The 18,159-nt window shown below is 41.2% G+C and overlaps 1 protein-coding gene across 5 annotated transcripts in view; it reads right to left on the bottom strand.

Moving 5' to 3' along the window:
* The window catches only part of LOC114511251 (zinc finger protein 568-like), a 34,963-nt gene extending 17,006 nt beyond the window's left edge, over positions 1-17,957 (bottom strand). The window contains exons 1-2 of one of the 5 annotated variants that reach the window (XM_036013596.1): positions 17,173-17,957; positions 16,084-16,130 (exon numbers count right to left, since the gene is read on the bottom strand). In XM_036013596.1, coding sequence (XP_035869489.1) covers positions 16,084-16,092 — 9 coding nt within the window. In that variant the 5' untranslated portion in view covers positions 16,093-16,130; positions 17,173-17,957. Of the gene's footprint in view, positions 1-16,083; positions 16,131-16,889; positions 17,129-17,172 lie in introns of those variants that run through there. The other 4 variants (XM_036013597.1, XM_036013594.1, XM_036013593.1 and 1 more) reach the window with 4 other exon arrangements.
* Between the last annotated feature and the right edge of the window lie 202 nt (positions 17,958-18,159).

Here is an 18,159-nt window from a genome sequence, read left to right as displayed (position 1 = left end):
GGCTGGACTTCGCGCGGGAGCCAAGGATTGGCTCTTGGTGAACAAAGAAGCAACTTAGCATTGGTGGCTCCTGGTCTGATGTCAGTCACCTCTTCTGGGTCAGAGTTCAGTTGCCATATTACTTGTAGTCCAAATGGTGGCCATATTTGTAGTCCAAAATGCTAATTGTAACTAGATTCCCATTTGTCCTACCCTGCCCATCCAGACAATAATATGTTAAATAACCACTCCAGAGGTTAGCTGCAAAACTGTTGCTACGCAAAACAGCTCTCAAAGGCCCTGGTCCATTTGTCCCTTCCCCCAACTCACACCTGAAGGGGGAAGGGGAGAGGACATCATATATGTCTTTCTAATATTTTCTGGACACCCTGAGTTCTGGGCCCCATTCCAAATCCCTATATGGGGACCCCCTCTTGACTGCACCCTGTAACACCCTGTTCCAATCTTCTTGCTTTTGGCACCCCATCTCTCCCTCCCTCCCTCTCTCTCTCTCTCTCTCTCACACACACACACACACACACACACACACACACAATCCAACTGTACATGATATGTTAGAAGAAACAACTTTCTCACCATCAGGAGCTGATCTGAGCCCAGAAGGGTCTGTTCTGAACTCTCCTGGGCAGACCTTTGTTCTACATTCTAGAAGACACTGACCTCTTCAATTATAGAGGTGAAACAGGAGACAGCATAGGAAGAACTCTGAGACTGCAATACTGTCACTGGCCAGCATTTAGCACCCTGGTTGCCAGGAAATGGCTTTTACCAATTAGGTAGAATAAATAGTAAACCGAGGCAGGGAGGAGGAAGGAGACAAGTCTCACATGCTAACTCAGCAGTTCTGAGCCTGGTCGAATAATATTGCCAGGTGTTCCAAAATCACAAGAAACACTGTATTAGCAAGAAAGAAGGAAAGTCCTTGAAATTCTATGTAACATTTCCACTATCTGTGAGAGAAAGCCTCGAAACTCTGCTTTCATCCCAAGGCCTGAATGTGGGAGAGGGTCCCTGGTGCTTACAGAAAGAGCCCATAAAACAACTTTGGTTAATTGTCTACCTCTGGTCACTATCTGTTTTATGAGGGAGTCCCCGATGCTCACAGAAAGAGCCCATAAATAACTTTGGAAAATGCCCCAGTTTTAATTAACTGCCTCCTGTCACAAATTTGTTTTACAACAAGATGAACAAAGGGGGTCTGGAGCAAGATAAGGATTCAGGCTAACAGACCCCCACATATACCTAAGTTTGGGTAGTCACATTTCCCCAGGAAAGCTGGTGCCACATTTACCTGTTAATCAAAATGTAACTTTTCCCCCTCCTATCCCACCAACTATATTAAGTCCTGAGAACAAAGGACTTGCTCTCTCTCTCTCAGGGGCCCTTGGCTCTTGGGCCACAGGGCCTCTGGCCACCTGGCCTCAGGTGGCCCAGGGGCTTGCCACTCTGGTCTCCAGCCTCTATCACTTTCCTCACCCTGCTCTGCCCTGAAACCTTGCTTTTCATCCCCTACTCTACCCAGTCCTGTTCTCTTCCATGGAAATGGACCACTAATAAACTAATTACATACTACTATATTTGCTGACATGTAATTCTTTACATGTGTCAGCAAGAAGAACCAGGTCTCTCCCGTCAACAGAGGCACCCTAAAGACTTGACTGAGTCCTCAGGCCCAGTAACACAGGATACTTGGGCAGGCCCAACCCTAGACAATGGTTTTTGCAACAGAAAATGGTTTCTGCCAGCCACCCAAGAGTTAATAGACTCAGTGCATAAGGTAACTCCCTTATGGGATGTCTTTGTTCCCCTATCCCAGAACTCAGACTGAAACGTCCACCCACAAAGACCCTGTCCAGAGTCACCAATACTGAGCCAAACAATCCACCAAGATCAGCGAGCCCTGAGCAGCCAAAGCAGAAATCAACTACCTACATGCAGGTTGCAATGGCTTTACATGACCCACGATGCTCAGATTCCTCATAGGCAGCATATCCTGGTTCCCAATCAAGATCACCCATGGATTTCCTGCCTGACATTATTCCCTCTCACACCTACACTGAAGCCTTACTGCTGATAGGCAATGTTCATTATATCTCAAGTACAATTCTTGTGCATTAATCACTTTAAGTTCCTGGTATCTTATACATATATATTAATCCTGAGAAGAGGCCAATGAATCCTAACTTAAAGGAAACTTGTTTAAAAAAGTAATGTCATTTACTCAAATTTGCAGCTAACAGTGGTATAGCTGGGTTTTGAATCTAAATTTCTCCAACTCTAGAGTTGATTGCCTTACACTTCTGTCTCTTGCAGATGCAGCCCAGAATTCCCTGGTCATTCAAAAGAACCCTGCTCTAGGCTTTGTACTTAGGGGAGCAGAAAATGTTTGGTCTCTGTTTGTTAGTGCAGGGCACAGAACTCTGTAAGCGGAAATCAAAGTTAGATAAGAAAAAGTAAGAAGCAGTTGTGCAAACAAAATTCCTTTATCCAAAAATATCATTCAAAATCTTCCATTACTCTGGTTCAGTGTGGACATTGGGGACACAGTAACTCTGACCCAGCACCGACCCTAAAAAGCTCAGAATGGGGGGCGAGGGGAGGGAACCAGAAAAGTAAACAATCACAGGGCATTAAACTCTGTGGGGGATTGATTACCATTTCCAAATCACCAGTTGAAAAATAATGTAAACGTACAATATATTGAAGTATTTTTGGAATGCAGTGATGAGTTGGTAAACAAGGAAAACAATCTTCCATGGCTAAAACTAAGTCAAAATGGGAAATAAGAGGGACGTATTGAGCCACTGACCTTATTACCAGAAAAACTCTGCTGAGCCCGGATGACCACAAGCTTTGACATTCATAACCTTAAAGAGTAGGTGGATAGGAGACTAAACCCATAGCTGTTCAAGACAGAAGTCTAATTTGTTCTGTACTGCAAAAACCTGGGACCTTTAGAACCTTGCCCATACACAATGAAAATGTTATGTAATTCTGACAAAATCTGCATGGAAATGGAGGATACGATGGTAACCATTTATAAGAGGTTGTAACAAAGAATACAACTTTAGGGCTAGGATGCTTGCATGTGAATCCCTGTTCCATGATATGTTAATTGCATGACTTCAGATAGTTAACATGACTACTGAAAAACCAAGAAGACTGATCTGAGACAGAGAGATGCTTGTTCTCCAGATGCTCTGTCTAAAGTGTTAAAGCTTTATGCAGGAATCCTGCTGCATGGGTTATTCCCTTTGCTCTTGTTATGTTCCTGGTTCATTGAATTGGCCCAGAGCAGGATGCAGAAAAGACAAACAGCTTGGAAATCTAGAGATGAATAAGCCTGGCACAACTGGTGAGCAGAGAAGATTCTTCTGTTATTGTACTATCTGTATCTGGGAATTAATGAAAATGCCACTTACACTGCGAATACTATAAGGTTGTCCTTGGGAAGGGTAACACTGTAACTGGGGACGGCAAAGAAAATGGCCCAACTTGAACCCTACCAGTTGTTGGGAGAAAAACATTCTTCCTTAAGGAAATGTAACAACAAGTCAGCTCTCCCACAGGTCTGTGGCTCACATTCACATTACTAAAGAGAATCTAAAAAACTTGCCCTCTATGAATCTACTTTAAGACAGTCTGGTTTGGCATTGTTATTGGCAGAAGGGAACATTGTCTAATCCTAGAGAAACAACCAGGTCTCAAGAATCCATGGGTAAAATACCAAGGAAAATGACCCAAGAGTCAAAAATAATACAATACTGTATTGTGAATGTACTGTATGCCACTGCACACTACATTATAAATGCCTGTCTGTTACATAAATTTCACTTAAATAAAAATGAAACATGTGAAGAGGCATAATTCTATGATCAAATAGTCAGAAAAATATATAAATGTTTAAACTTTTCATTATATTTGAAAAAAATTTAAATAAAATATTGGAGGGTAATATCATACCCACAAAGATCCAATAGATAATGCCAAAAAATATAAAATAGGCACTTAACATATTTTTAAAACAGGAGGTAAGATGGTAAGAAACAAAAGTCCACAAATGACAGGTAGATTTAAAAGAAACAAAGAAAAACTTCTAGAAGAAAAACCATAATACTTTAAATTACACAATGACTGGAATAAATATTCTCTGAAGAGAAAAAATACTGGTTTAAAAGATATAAAAATATTATGCAATCACAGTAAGCACAATAATTATGCTTACTAATTATTGCTTAGTAAGCATAATTAGTTATATGCTTACTTATCAATAATTACTGATAGCACAGTAATTATGCTATCAAGATGGAGCTCTGGATAGTGTGGCTCAGTTGGTTGGAACATTGTCCTGTAGATTGAAAGGGCATTGTTTTTGATTCCTGGCAGGGCACATCCCTAGATTGCAGGTTTGGGCCCTAGTTGAGGTGCATACAGGAGGCAACCAATCAATCTCTCTCTCTCTCTCTCATTCTTTCTCTCTTCCCCCGCACCCGCACCCCCCCCCCCCCCCCCCCCCCCCCGCTCCTTTCTCCTCTTTCTAAAATCAGTAAGCATATCCTTGGGTGAGGATTTTAAAAAAAAAGAGAAAGACAATGTAAAAAAGTATAAAAGTTAAGAATATAAAGTGAGAAGGTTTAAGAGATATCAAACTACAGTTCTGGAAGGAAAAAGAAAAAAAACTTTAAAAAGTCAGTAATTGAAGACATAAAGTTTTCAGAACTGGTGAAAGAAAGCATTATTCAGAAGCTCAATGAATTTCAAACAGGGTAAATAAAAAAGAAATCCTAGACAATTATATCAAAACTTCAGAGCATTAAAAGCAAATAGATATGTTAAAAGCAATTTTAGACTAAAGAGAAATTGTCTACAAAAGAAAAACAGATGATTATTCAATAGCAACAATGCTATCTGATTATTCAATAGCAACAATGCTATCCAGAAGACAGCAGACTATCTCAGTAGGTTAAAAGAAAATCATCTTGATAAATGAGGGCAAATAAAGATATTTAAGAGAAAACAAACAAGCAAAACCCCGCAGAAATTCATTCAAGTATGTACATACTTCCGTCTGAAGAAAAATGATACCAGGTAGAGGGTTTGAGACATAACAGTGGTGAATGAAGAAAGTGGTAGTAAAGTGTGGATAACCTAAGCTAACATTCAAATATAAAATAATAAAAATGTTTTATAGGTTAAAAAATGATGGAAGAAAAATATCTGACAACAATATAACTTATTTTTAGCAAGTGGAATATCCTACTTCTTTATACTATTCAACAAGAGCAAAAATATGTTCTTTAGTTTTAGACATTGGTAAGTTAAGAAAGTATGTTAAAATTTCTAAGGTAACCAGTAAATAAACAGACTAGTTTCTAACTTTCAAACTCACACAGTGGAAATGAAATGAGATGTTTAAATTACAGAAAAGTTAGAATAAAAAGCACAAACTAAGTCAAGAATGATACTTTCAATTACATCAGTAATTACAACCACTAATGGACTAAGTGTTCTCATTAAAAGATAAAGTTGGTAGTCCTGACTGGTGTGGCTCAGTGGGTTGGGCATCATCCTGCAAAGTGAAGGTTGCCAGTTGTATTCCTAGTCAGGTTACATGCCTGGGGTATGGGCCAGGTCCCTGAGTCAGGCATATAAGAAGCAACTGAGCAATGTTTGTCTTGCACATTGATGTCAATCTCTCCCTTTCTCTATCCTTTCCCCACACTCTAACAATAAATAAAATCTTTAAAAAAATAAAAGATAAGTTGGTAGAAAAAACCAAGCCCAGTTATATTCTGTTTACGAGACATATACAAAACATAAATATCCAGAATGACTAGAAGAGGCCAAAACTAACTTTCATACACACCTAAAAAATAAATATGTTCTATGCAGACACAGATACATATAAAAAAATAACAAATCCTCATCATTACGGGAGAACAAATCAGTCAAAATTGACAGACACAGCAGACAAAAAGTCAGTAAAAAAATGAACAAGCTTGATACAATGGCCAAATAGAGAACAATGCATTCATTCAAAATCAATCATATGTGCAGGATTCAGAAAAAGTGGACACATTGGGCTTTAACATAGATAACCATTTTGCACAAATACATACTAATAAAAAGATGCACATTAATAAGATAGCCTATGGAGAGGTAGTAAATTAACTGAAAGATAAGAAATAAGTAATCAGAACAAGAAAATGACCTTCCTCAGACCAGTGATAACAAAATCCCATGAAGTAAAGATTACAAATAATGTAACAATGTACTTGATGCATCTCCCCACACTCCCAAGGGAAACCAGTGTAGTAAGACAAAAATTAGAACAAAAATGAAGGCTGAAAAAGGAAAACACTGTATCTACATATAATACAATTATTTACAGACAGAAAGTGTCCTTAAGCCCTGGCTGGCGTAGCTCAGTGGATTGGGCGCGGGCTGTGAACCAAAGTGTCGCAGGTTTGATTCCCAGCCAGGGTACATGCGTGGGTTGCAGGCCATGACCCCCAGCAACCGCACATTGATGTTTCTCTCTGTCTCTCTCTCCCTTCCTTCCCTCTCTAAAAATAAATAAATAAAATCTTAAAAAAAAAGAAAAAAAAAGAAAGTGTCCTTATTCATCAATGATATAATTATCTAGTTAGAAGACTCCCAAATTCAAAGGAATCTGCAAGACATTAGAATTAAAGTTCAGCAGCCTGGATGATATAAAATCAATATCTAAACATAAGTTTCTTATCTGTATACCAGAAACAATGAGGAAATTATGTTTACAACTTAATACCATTTACAAATACCACAAAATACAAAAATTCCCACTGTTAGAAAGGACAAGGGCCTCAAGGTTCTTGTTAAATGTTAAAATATAGCACAGTATTTTGTAGATGCAGTTGTAAACAGGATGGGGTTGACAAGAACTCAACCAGATAAGTATAGCAAAGACAGTGTCAACATTTAATTAACTAAATAGTGTATATAAGCAATGGCTAAGCCTCTCTTCCCGGAGACAGAGTTTTGATTGTGAATCCTCTGTCTCCTTTACTTGCTGCAAGTAAATAAAACTACCTATCAATAGTCATGTTTCATTGTTTAATAGAACACCCCAAGTGGCAAACCCTTGAGGTTGCTAACACTAGGAATAAAATTAACAAAAGATGTGTAAAACTCTAATTATAAAATTTTACTAAAAAGTATTTTATAGCCTTGGCTGGTATAGCTCAGTGGACTGAGTGCCGGCCTGTGAATCAAAAGGTCACTGGTTTGATTCTCAGTCAGGACACATGCCTGGGTTATGGGCCAGGTCTCCAGTTAGGGGAACATGAGAGGCAACGGCATACTGATATTTCTCTCCCCTTCTTTCTTTCTCTCTCCCACCTCCTCTCTCTAAAAATAAATAAGCAGAATCTCTTAAAAAAACATTTTATAAGACCTACGTAAGCAGTTATACCAGTAAGAGGGAGAGGAAAACAGCTTTAACAATGTCAACCCTCTCAAGACTGACCACAGAGTCAATAGTACAAGTTAATATGCCAAGTGGATTTCTAGGAAACTTGATCAACCTATTCTAACATTTATATGAGAATCCAAAGGCCAGGGAACAGCTATGAGACTCCTGCAGAACAACACTATAGTAAAAGAACATGACTTACCAAGTATCGAGGACTTCCCACAAAGATGGAGGCATAGGTAGACACCTGTGCCTCCTCGCACAACCAAAATAAGGACAACAAAAATTTAGAAACAAAATAACAACTAGTACTAACAGAAAGTTGAACTGTATGGAAGTCTGATAACGAAGGAGTGAAAGTAGACACATTCATCCAGACCGGTAGGAGGGGTGGAGTTGGGAGGCTGGGCAGAGAGGGGTCCCGGCAAAAAAAAAAAAAAAAAGCAGTGGTTGGCAGACCCCGGGTGTGCAAAGCAGCAGTTGGCGGATCCTGAGCACACAGGACAGCAGCAGGAGGACCCAGCAAGGCGGCGGATTGTGGAGGGGCACAGCGCACAGGGTAGCTCACGGAACCGGGCGGTTCCACATTCACATGAAGATAAACCTGGCAAAACTGGGGAGTGAGACAGACCATGCAACCCAGGGCTCCACTGCAGAGAAATAAAGCCTCAAAACACCAATTAAAAACATCTGTGGGGGTTGAGGTACCAGGAGAGACTCCCAGCCTCACAGGAGAGTTCACTGGAGAGACCCACAGGGTCCTAGAATGTACACAAACCCACTCACACTGGAATCAGCACCAGAAGGGCACAGTTTGCTTGGGGGACGTGGCAAAGTGACTGAAATCCAGCACAGAGCGAAGCAACCCCATACTTCCCTCTCAGACCCCTCCGCCACACACAGCATCATGACCCAGTGACTGCCTTGCTAGGCCTGGGCAAACACTTAAAGCTCCGCCCCTTACTACATAACAGGCACGTCAACACACACACAAAAATGGTCCAAATGAAAAGAATAGATCAAAGCTCCAGAAAAAATACAACTAAGCAACAAAGAGATAGCCAACCTATCAGATGCACAGTTCAAAGCACTGGTGATCAGGATGCTCACAGAATTGGTTGAATTTGGTTGCAAATTAGATGAAAAAAATGAAGGCCATGCAAAGTGACATAAAAGAAAATGTACAGAGAACCAATACTGATGGGAAGGAAACTGGGACTCAAATCAACTGTGTGGACCAGAAGGAAGAAACATCCAATCAGAAAAGAATGAAGAAATAATTCAAAAAAATGAGGAGAGGCTTAGGAACCTCCAGGACATCTTTAAACGTTCCAACACCTGAATTATAGGGGTACCAGAAGGGGAAGGGGAAGAGCAACAAGTGGAAAACTTACTTGAACAAATAATGAAGGAGAACTTCCCTAATCTGGCAAAGGAAATAGACTTCCAGGAAGTCCAGGAAGCTCAGAGTCCCAAAGAAGTTGGACCCAAGGAGGAACACACCAAGGCACATCATAATTACATTAGCCAAGATAAAAATGAAGGAGAGAATCCAAGAAGCAGCAGGAGATAAGGAGACAGTATCCTACAAAGGAGTTCCCATCAGACTGTCAGCTTATTTCTCAAAAGAGACCTTGCAGGCAAGAAGGGGCTGGAAAGAAGTATTACAAGTCATGAAAGACAAGTACCTACATCCAAGATTGCTCTATCTAGGAACACTTTCATTTAGAATGGAAGGGCAGATAAAAGCGCATCTCAGATAAGGTCAAGTTCAAGGAGTTCATCATCATCAAGCCGTTATTATATGAAATGTTAAAGGGACTTATCTAGGAAAAAGCAGATAAAAAACATGTATAGTAAAATGAGAGCAAACTCACAATTATTAACAACCACGCCTAAAACAAAAACAATAACAAACTGAGCAAACAACTGGAAAAGGAACAGAACCACAGAAATGGAGATCACATGGAGGGTTAGCAACAGTGGAGTAGGAGGAGGGAGAAAAGGGACAGAGAATAAGTAGCATAGATGGAAGGTAGAAAATAGACAGGGAGAGGGTAAGGATAGTATGGGAAATGCAGAAGCTAAAGAACTTATGACACATGAACATGAATTAAAAGGGGGATATGGGTGGGAGAGGGTGTACAGGGTGGAGGGGAGTGAAGGGGGAAAAGGGGACAACTGTAATAGCATAATCAATAAAATATATTAAATAAAAAGAACATGACTTACCAAGTATCAAGCTTTATTACACAGCTGTCTTAATATAATGTGGTTTTGGTACAGGGATAGAAAGATAGACCAGTTGCTTAGAAAGGACAGAATAGACCAATGCATATATATGGAAACTTAGTTAATGAGAGGACTGCCAATGAAGTACAGAGGAAGAGAGACTATTATATTAAGATCTGACTTTCAAAGAGAGGTCCTTGCCTTTGCCTATCTCATGAGCTGTAATTTCAAAGCACTTGGAATTTCCCCAGTGATTGTGTTATGGAACCATCCAGTGGGGGTCCTACCGCTTGCTACAAAAAGGGCAAAACTCTGGAGGCAGAGGTCAGTGGAAAGGAAAAGAAGTCTTTTATTTATCAACCATACAATTTGAAATAAGGCAGGTTTCTGCCTCAGAGTCCATCCTTCTAAAATATCCAAAGAAAAATAGCCCTGCCACCCTCTGCAAGGCCCAGCCCTAGGCTGCATCTGGAATTCTTTTTCCCATTTAAAGGTACTGTCCTTGGAAAGATTAGGCAGCTGGAGCATGCTTCTGGTCAGTCTGCTCCAAACATCCTTTGAAGTCTGTGTGCACTAGCCAAAGTCCCACGTGCTGCTCCTTTCTTGGCTTCTGCCTCCTGGTCCAGTACTTCTTCCCTGTCTCTTCAGTCTCAGCTTGTCTGTGCAGCTGTGCTCCTGGTCAGGCAGGCCTTGAGAGTGCTTGCTCCAGTGGCCAACACTAGCATGGCTTTCATGTGGGGGAGGGGCACAGAGCTTGCTGCTTGGCTACGTGATCTCCAAGACCCATTGGCTGGGCCTCCCACTCTTCTGTCATACCAGCCCAGTGTCAGCTGTGTTCCTGGCACTCAGGGTGGGGCACTGGGAACATTCCTGGACCATATGTCTCCAAGGCCCGCCAGCACAGGAACTCGGGCTGGAAGCCAACCAGACCAGCAAAGGGATGGGAAAGCAAAGAGCGTGGGGTTCTCACAATCTCTGATTTTAAAAAAGATCCAGAATCCCCTGTATGGAGGAAATAGTTAGGAAGCTATGTATTTCTGTCCAACCTCCCTGGCTCATGCATGTGCTCTATATGCTTCTTTCTACTGAGTCATGCCCCATTCATTGTCCCTATTGCCTGGGCAATGCATACTGGTTTCTGTACCTGCACAGTGGCTGCTGCTCATGCTCAGTCCTTGGTGATTCCTATCCCCCCCGTTTCTGAGGGGTATCCCCCTGTTACAAAAGAAGTGTCTTTGTTATTTATGGTGGGCTGGAAGACCATACCTGTTAGTTTTTCCTAATTAGATGACTCAAGGTTGAGGCTGGTGATTCCAGAAAGATCAACTATGTAATCAGAACCTTAGGGCTTTAGGCCATGTGATATCAGCTGGATCTCCAGGCAAGTAGAGGGGAGAAGCTGGAAATTGAGTTCAACTAGGAGGAAATGATTACATCATGCTTGGGCAAGCTTCCCTGGCTGGCTATACTCTGCATATTGTCACATAGTAATGTTACTGGTGGGCTGAAAACCCACTTTATTTCAGCTCTTGTTTATAGGAATGAATTCAAACAAGAGAAACCATACAGTGAGCAAAGCAAGCAAAGTTTATGCTAACAGAAATATACTCAGATGAATCCAAATGGACAACTCAGCTAGTCAGACGCCCCATGGAAACAAAGGGTTGGGGGTTTTATACTTTTCCCTCTTCCTTAAGAATGCTACCTCTGCTTTTTCTATTCTTACTCCTCTCCAACCCCTAGGAACATTAGCTATTTCAAGGTTGTTCTTCAATATAATTGTGGTTAGTTATGGGTTGAGGCCCTGGGAAGGCTAGCAAGTCTGGCTTAGTTCCTTATCTCTTTTTAGGTGGCTAACTCTGCATTTCCCCATTTCTTCCCCCTCCCTGTCTTGGCTGGTCTTTATCTAACTAACTGCCTACTCTAACATTAATAATTGAGGGTAAACTTTGGAGTTTTGAATCCTCCAAGATTCTGCCCTATTCACTGTTTCCTTTGGTCAATTTTAAAGTATCCTTTTTCTGTAATAAATGTAACAGTGAGTACAATAGCTTTCAGTGAGTTCTGTGAGTTTTCCTAGTGAGTTACTGAACCTGACGATGGAGTGGGAACCCCTGAATTTATAGCCAGATGGTCTGAAGTGAGGGCAGCCTTGTGGAACCTACTCCTTCAGGCTGTGTAGTTTGCCTAATCCCTTACTGGTCTTTTCAATAAATGATGCTGGGACATTAGGTAGTTATCCAAATGAAAAAAGTAAAACTAGACCCCTATTATATAGCATGTCCTAAAATCAATACTAAGTGAATTAAAAACTTAAACACAAAAGGCAATAAAATATGGTTAATAACATTAGGGAGAATAACTATACTCTTAGGGAAATGAAACTTCTTAAATAAGACATAAAAAATTAGTAAAAGTGTTAAATTTGATGGCATGAAAAGTGAGAATTTCTACCATTATTTAAAGGTTAGATAGCAGTCAAGCCACAAACTGAAAGAAAGCATGTACAGCAACACACAACTGACAAAGGAAGACAAACACTAATATTTAAGAAATGTCTTCAAAGCATCAAAGGCAACAAAACACTGGAAATACAAAAGAATAGAAAAATTAGAAAATGACATGAAATAATATTTCAGAGGACAGAAAGTGAGACAGACTGAGTGTCACTTGGGAAGGGAATACTCTTCATGTTATTTTTAATCCTCTTCCAAATAAGTTAAAAGTTTCTTTTTGTGCACTCCCCAAAAACTGCTGTGTGCCTGCCGATGCCAGCCCATTGTGAGAACCTGAAAAGCAAAGAAATCTACTCTGCACCTGCATGAAGAATCCAGCAGATTGTGGAGCCATGTTCTTGGTTAGTGTCTGCTCCCTTGATCCAACAAGCACCCTCCCTTTTTCATCTCCACCCTGTTTTCAGAACCCTCCACCCTGTTTTCAGTAAGCCTCTTTTTTTGTATCTGTTTTGCCCCTCTCTTGGTTTCTATCTTTTTTTTTAAAATTATTTATGTATTTTGAGAGAAGGCAAGGAAGGAAGAAAGTGAGGGAGAGAAATATCAACGTGAGAGAGAAGCATCAATTGGTTGCCTATCACATGTGCCTGGACCAGGGATGGAACCCACAACCCAGACATGTGCCCTGACCAGGAACTGACCCAGAGACCTTTCACTTTGTGGGACAATGTCCAACCAACTGAGCCACACCAGTCAGGGCTTGATCTTTATGTTGAATAGAGGCAAGCAAGAACCTCTTTGATGGTGATAAAAGCACGAAAGAGGGCTCAATCATATTTAGCACCAAAATATGCAAATTTAAAATCAGAATAATATATCAGTTCACACCCACCAAATGGATGAAAATGTAAAAGTCTGACAATACCAAATGTTAATGAGGATATGAAATAACAGGATTTATAAATGGGTATAAATACTGAAAAACAACTGGGCAATGTCAGTAACATTGAAGATGCACATACCCTACGACCCAATGATTCTATTTCTAGTTGTATACCTAGAGAAATCTTTGCATATGATACAAGAAACAAGTTCAACGATGTCCACATAAATGTTTGTTATATAAAAGAAAAAGATATATTTAAAGAATAAATGATTATACAGTAGGATAAATTCACAAAATGAATGAATCTCCTCAATATACATTGAGAGACAAGTAATAAAGTTGCAAAAGATTTCAAATAGTATGATTTTATTACATAAAATTTAAAAATGAAAACAATACATATAGTTAAATCTATAAGCAAAAGCAAAGGAATGAAAACATGAAATTTTGAGCAGTTACCTCTGGGTAGAGAAGGGGATTGCACAGGGATAACTCTTGGCACACATGGGGTTTTTAACAATAATTAATGTTTTACTTCTTAAATATGGGTGCTCAGTCATTTATCATACCTTATACATTTTCTATTATTCAATAGTTAATAAAACCAGTTTCAAAAACATAGTTACACCACAGTGTGATAAGAACTACAACAGATGCAGCATTGGGGAATATAATCAGAGTCACCAAGCATAATTAGGAGACTGAAGCAGGCTTCGCAGAATGCAGAAAAAAGGGTTTGTATAGAATAAACACCCCTCATATTTCTTGTGCAACAGAAGCAAGAGATAGCACTGTGAATTCTGGGAACTACTAGAAGATAGTGACAGAGGGAGCATAGAAAGATGAGGCTAAAATGAAGAGCTTAGCTGCATCCTGTGTTGGAAAAACAAGCAAACTGGGGTAACTGGTGAGGGATTCTGGAAAAGGAGTCTGTCTAGAAGTGATGCTGTAGAAGTCCAAAAGGTCAGGACAACCAGGTCTTGGATGACAGATCATCCCTGGCAGGAATAAAAACATTTCACTCAATGTTTTACTCCAACATTAGGATTGGTGCTCTGGTAAATACAGAATGTACTTTTTAGTATATGTATGCAATGAATATAATACATATGCAAAACAATATATAGTGAATGTGAAATAGTTGGCACATTATGCTGAAGGTAACAGGGATTCACTAAATACAAGAAGTCACATGACTAGACTATTTTATTGGTGAGAAGTAAAAGCAGAGCCAGGAAACCCTATTACAAGGTCAATGGGCTATTCACTTGACAAAGGTCTGATCTGGTATACAGACAATGGATTAAAGCTGTAGGGCAGAAAGTGATCAGAAGCAATGACATTTGGCACCTTATGAATGCTGGGAAGATCAGGAGATAGGAGTTGGGGAATCTCCAGGTTGCCAGTTTAAGTACACGTTGAGGTGTCTTACCAAAATGTACTAAGAAATGTAGTCCTTTCCTGAGAATCTTAGGAAGTTTCTGGCCAGGATGGGAATGGGAAGATAAATGCAACAAGTCCTCACAGAATTTAGAACTCAAAGAGAAAGGAAAAAAAAAATCCAGACAAATCCAGAATATAAAGACTATATTCTTAGTCTTTAGAGAGAAAGGAATTTTTGAGAATTGACTGGCCAGCACTAGTCAAGAGCTACACTCAGATACATCTAGGAAAAAACCCCTGAACAAACTATAAATAGTATACTATTCTTTAAAACCGTTTACTCCAAAGTCATTTTAAAAACCTAAATAAACACCCCAAACTAGGAATTTGACAGCCAACATTCTTCGATCATATCTCACACCAGATATCTTAAGGATTAAATTGTACAGACAAAAGAAAAAAATTTTTAGGAAAATATGAGTGACTTTTCTATTTTTATAGTAAGGAATACCATCTGGCATGACATCAAGGGAAGAAAACATTTCCTGAACACTCTGAATTAAAAACACACACTAATTAGACTTGAAAAAAAATATTTCTAAAACAACTTATAAATAACAAAGAGAAAATATGCTTGATGTATATGCTTATTTAAAATAAATTAAGAAAGATAACACTCTTTGACAAGTGGGTAAAGAAAATCAGTAGGCAATTTAGAAATCCCCAGTTGTATCATTTATTAATGTGTAATTTTGGGGCAAGTGACTCAACGGACTCTATTTCGTCTTTTAACTTAGAATAATAACATATTTCATCAATTCTGAGATGGCATTATTGTAAAGTTATCATTACTTTATACACTAGGAAGGAAAAAAAATATACCATCTATGAAACTACGATTGCAAGAAACTGGAAAATTCATCCTGATGTGAAAGGAAAGTGTATCATAGAATTAATGAAATATAGTCAGACCTGTCTTATGTGGATTCAACAAATTAACACACATAAAGTATTTCAAACTACAAGTGGCTTAAAACAGTAAATTAGTTGCTTCTATCAGTAACATAATCCCATTTTAAAAACCAAATTACACACCTAAACATATGCGTAGACAATATAATTTGAAATTAGTAAAGTGACTATCTCTAAATGGTGGGGCCCTGGATGACAAACTTTCTTAATAAGCTTCTCAAATATTGAAATTTTTGCAAGAATCCTGTATTACCTTAATCGTTAGAAAGACAGCAATTTGGTTACTTCTATCATGAGGAAAATAATATCTAGAACTGAAGAGAGCAGGCAGGAATACCAGGCTATTAGAAATTTGGAAGTGAATTGGCTATTGCATGTGACCCTGGAAGGGACAACAAAGAAGTTAGTGAGATAGGAGTAATCTTATTCTGTTGGCCAACTTTCCTGCCAAATCACTGAGGCATATTCTATCAAGACTGTCTATGGTATTGAACAAAATCCAGGAAAGTGAAAATTCTAGTTCAGAGCCCTGGTTTAGGCTCCTGTCTGGGTTAGGAAAACTGCTCCCTAAATGTAGCTTTCCTCTTCTCTTCTTCTTTCTTCAAATCACTACAGTAAATCTTTTATATAGGATCCTGAAACAGGAGATTGTTCTGAAAAAACTACAAGCCCTTTCCAAGAAGAAAGTGCCACATACAACTTACCTCCGCCATGACTTCTGATGCACAGCAGTTCTTCTCCAGTTCTGATTCTGAAAGAAGAAAAAAGGTGGGAAAAAGATTAAGGAACTAGGAGAGAAGAGTTCTTCCCTGGTTCCCAGAGGAGGCCAAGTCAGAATAAATCCCTGCCCCACCCCAGGCACTAAGAGGGAGCCCAAAGCCAAAGAAGCCTGCAACTCCACCATTCTCTCCGGTCAGCGCAAAGAGTAGGTAACCTTAGGGGTCTAGATGGGAGTACCGGGAAACAAGTCCCAGACTGTGGCTGCCTTCTTCCATAAGACCCTGACTTTGGGTTCTTGTAAGCCCAATATATTATATTTGTGTTCTTCTGTCAAAAATGTGGCTCCAAGATAAAGTTATGTGGACCCATCTGTCAGTGTCCTCATAACCCTGTCTTCTAGGCTGGAGGAACCTCTATGAGACTGGATCCCTGGCGAACACACGGTGAAAGGACAAAAAGTATGAGAGGAGTTCCCAGGCCCAAGTTTTACAAGTCCGCTGGACAGCACAAAATAGCCCCTGGGAGGCCAGTCACAGTGCTGGAGAGCAAAAGGCGACGGTTATCAGTTTCGGCTGCTCAAAGGGAGCTTAGAGGCTCGAAATGCACTCGGGGTCTGAAGTAGAGGCCCAGAAGCCACCCACCGTCCGACTCCGCCCGGCGTTTACCAAGAACATACAAACAAGGAAGGTACCCTTCCCAGTTCTAGCCCCAAAGGCGGACGCAGGGTCGTGGCTACGTAGGCTACTCACGCACAAGGCGGAAGAAAGTCTCTCTCTGACAGTGCACTCACAGCGGCCCTGCAGGTACTGCTGGTCCGGGGAGCATCGCATGGTCTTTCCACCCAGGCCAGACATCACACCGTTGCCATACCCCTGACCTCCCGACACCCCCAGCCTGAAACTACACCCACTCAGTACAGTCGCGCGGCAGATACCTCCCTACTCGGAGGGAGGACATGCAGCGTCGACACCTCTGCCCTTCCCGACGTCCTTTATTTTCCAGGCGTGGACACGCATCCTGGGCACGCCCAACAGTCCCCCCTCCCACACACACATTTAAGACCCCAGACAGACCCTGTCCCGCCCCAGGGGTCCTTAATGTCCACTTTTCCGTAGTCTTCGCACGCCAGTCTCTTCGGATCCGCAGCAAATTAGTGAGCTAGGCCGCCCAGGACACACCTACGCTTTGTGTCCGAACTCCTTTAAACTCACCACCGGCCAGCCAAGTCTAGCTGGAAATGGCTCATGCCGCGAGGCCGTCAGGGAAATGTAGTCCAGAAGAGCAAAATTCCAGCTAGGGTCTGGCCGGCTCGACAGTCTTCTTTGCCGTCTCATTCCATGCCTTCGATGCAGCTCAGTTTTGATAGCTCAGTGCGCCTGAGCTTTCTCTGAGGACCTGGGCGAACCGACAGGTCCGGACAGCAAAAATAGGTGGCTGCTGGGAATTGAGAACAGGTTACGGACTGTGGAGGCTTCTGGGATTTGTAACCCACAGTTTGGGAAAGGGCGGGGCGGTCCTCCACCAGAGTGTCCCAGGACCCCGAAGTTAACTTGTTTGCCACCGTCCTAGGAGATGCCCAGAGGCCTCAAGGAACTGTAACTAAAAGCCGGAAGCCGACTGTTCAGAGTCCTCTCCACAGGGAGCCGTGCTCTCAGCGCTGGACCCGAAGAACACAACTTCCCACCACGCCTGGAACTAGGAGTCCTCCCAGAGAGCTGGGCGGTTCAAGCATTGGCGCCTCACAGTCCAGGTTCTGCTGGATGCAGAACTTTCCGCTAGGAATTTATACTCCAGTCCCGGGCGCCGCTGGGAAGTGTAGTCCTCAGTGTGCAAAGCCATAACGCCGCAGTCAGAGGTCCAGGCTTTTCAGTGCAATTTGAGCGATGGGGTTAGCAGGCACCAGGTGGCTGATGGGTTCACCCTGGAGGCATCCAGGAAATGTAGTTCCTGCCTTGGGAGTTGAGAGTGTGGAAGTGCAGAAATTGAGCTCTGGCCGCGACAGTCTGCAGAAATTGAGCCCTGGGGTTGGAAGACACCCCTGAGTCCAAAGTGGAAATAAT

The sequence above is a fragment of the Phyllostomus discolor genome, chromosome 12 (assembly GCF_004126475.2).
Source record: "Phyllostomus discolor isolate MPI-MPIP mPhyDis1 chromosome 12, mPhyDis1.pri.v3, whole genome shotgun sequence".
Classification (NCBI taxonomy): Eukaryota; Metazoa; Chordata; class Mammalia; order Chiroptera; family Phyllostomidae; genus Phyllostomus; species Phyllostomus discolor.
The sequence above is the reverse complement of the archived record's forward strand: the minus strand, read 5'-3'. Positions and strand labels throughout refer to the sequence as shown.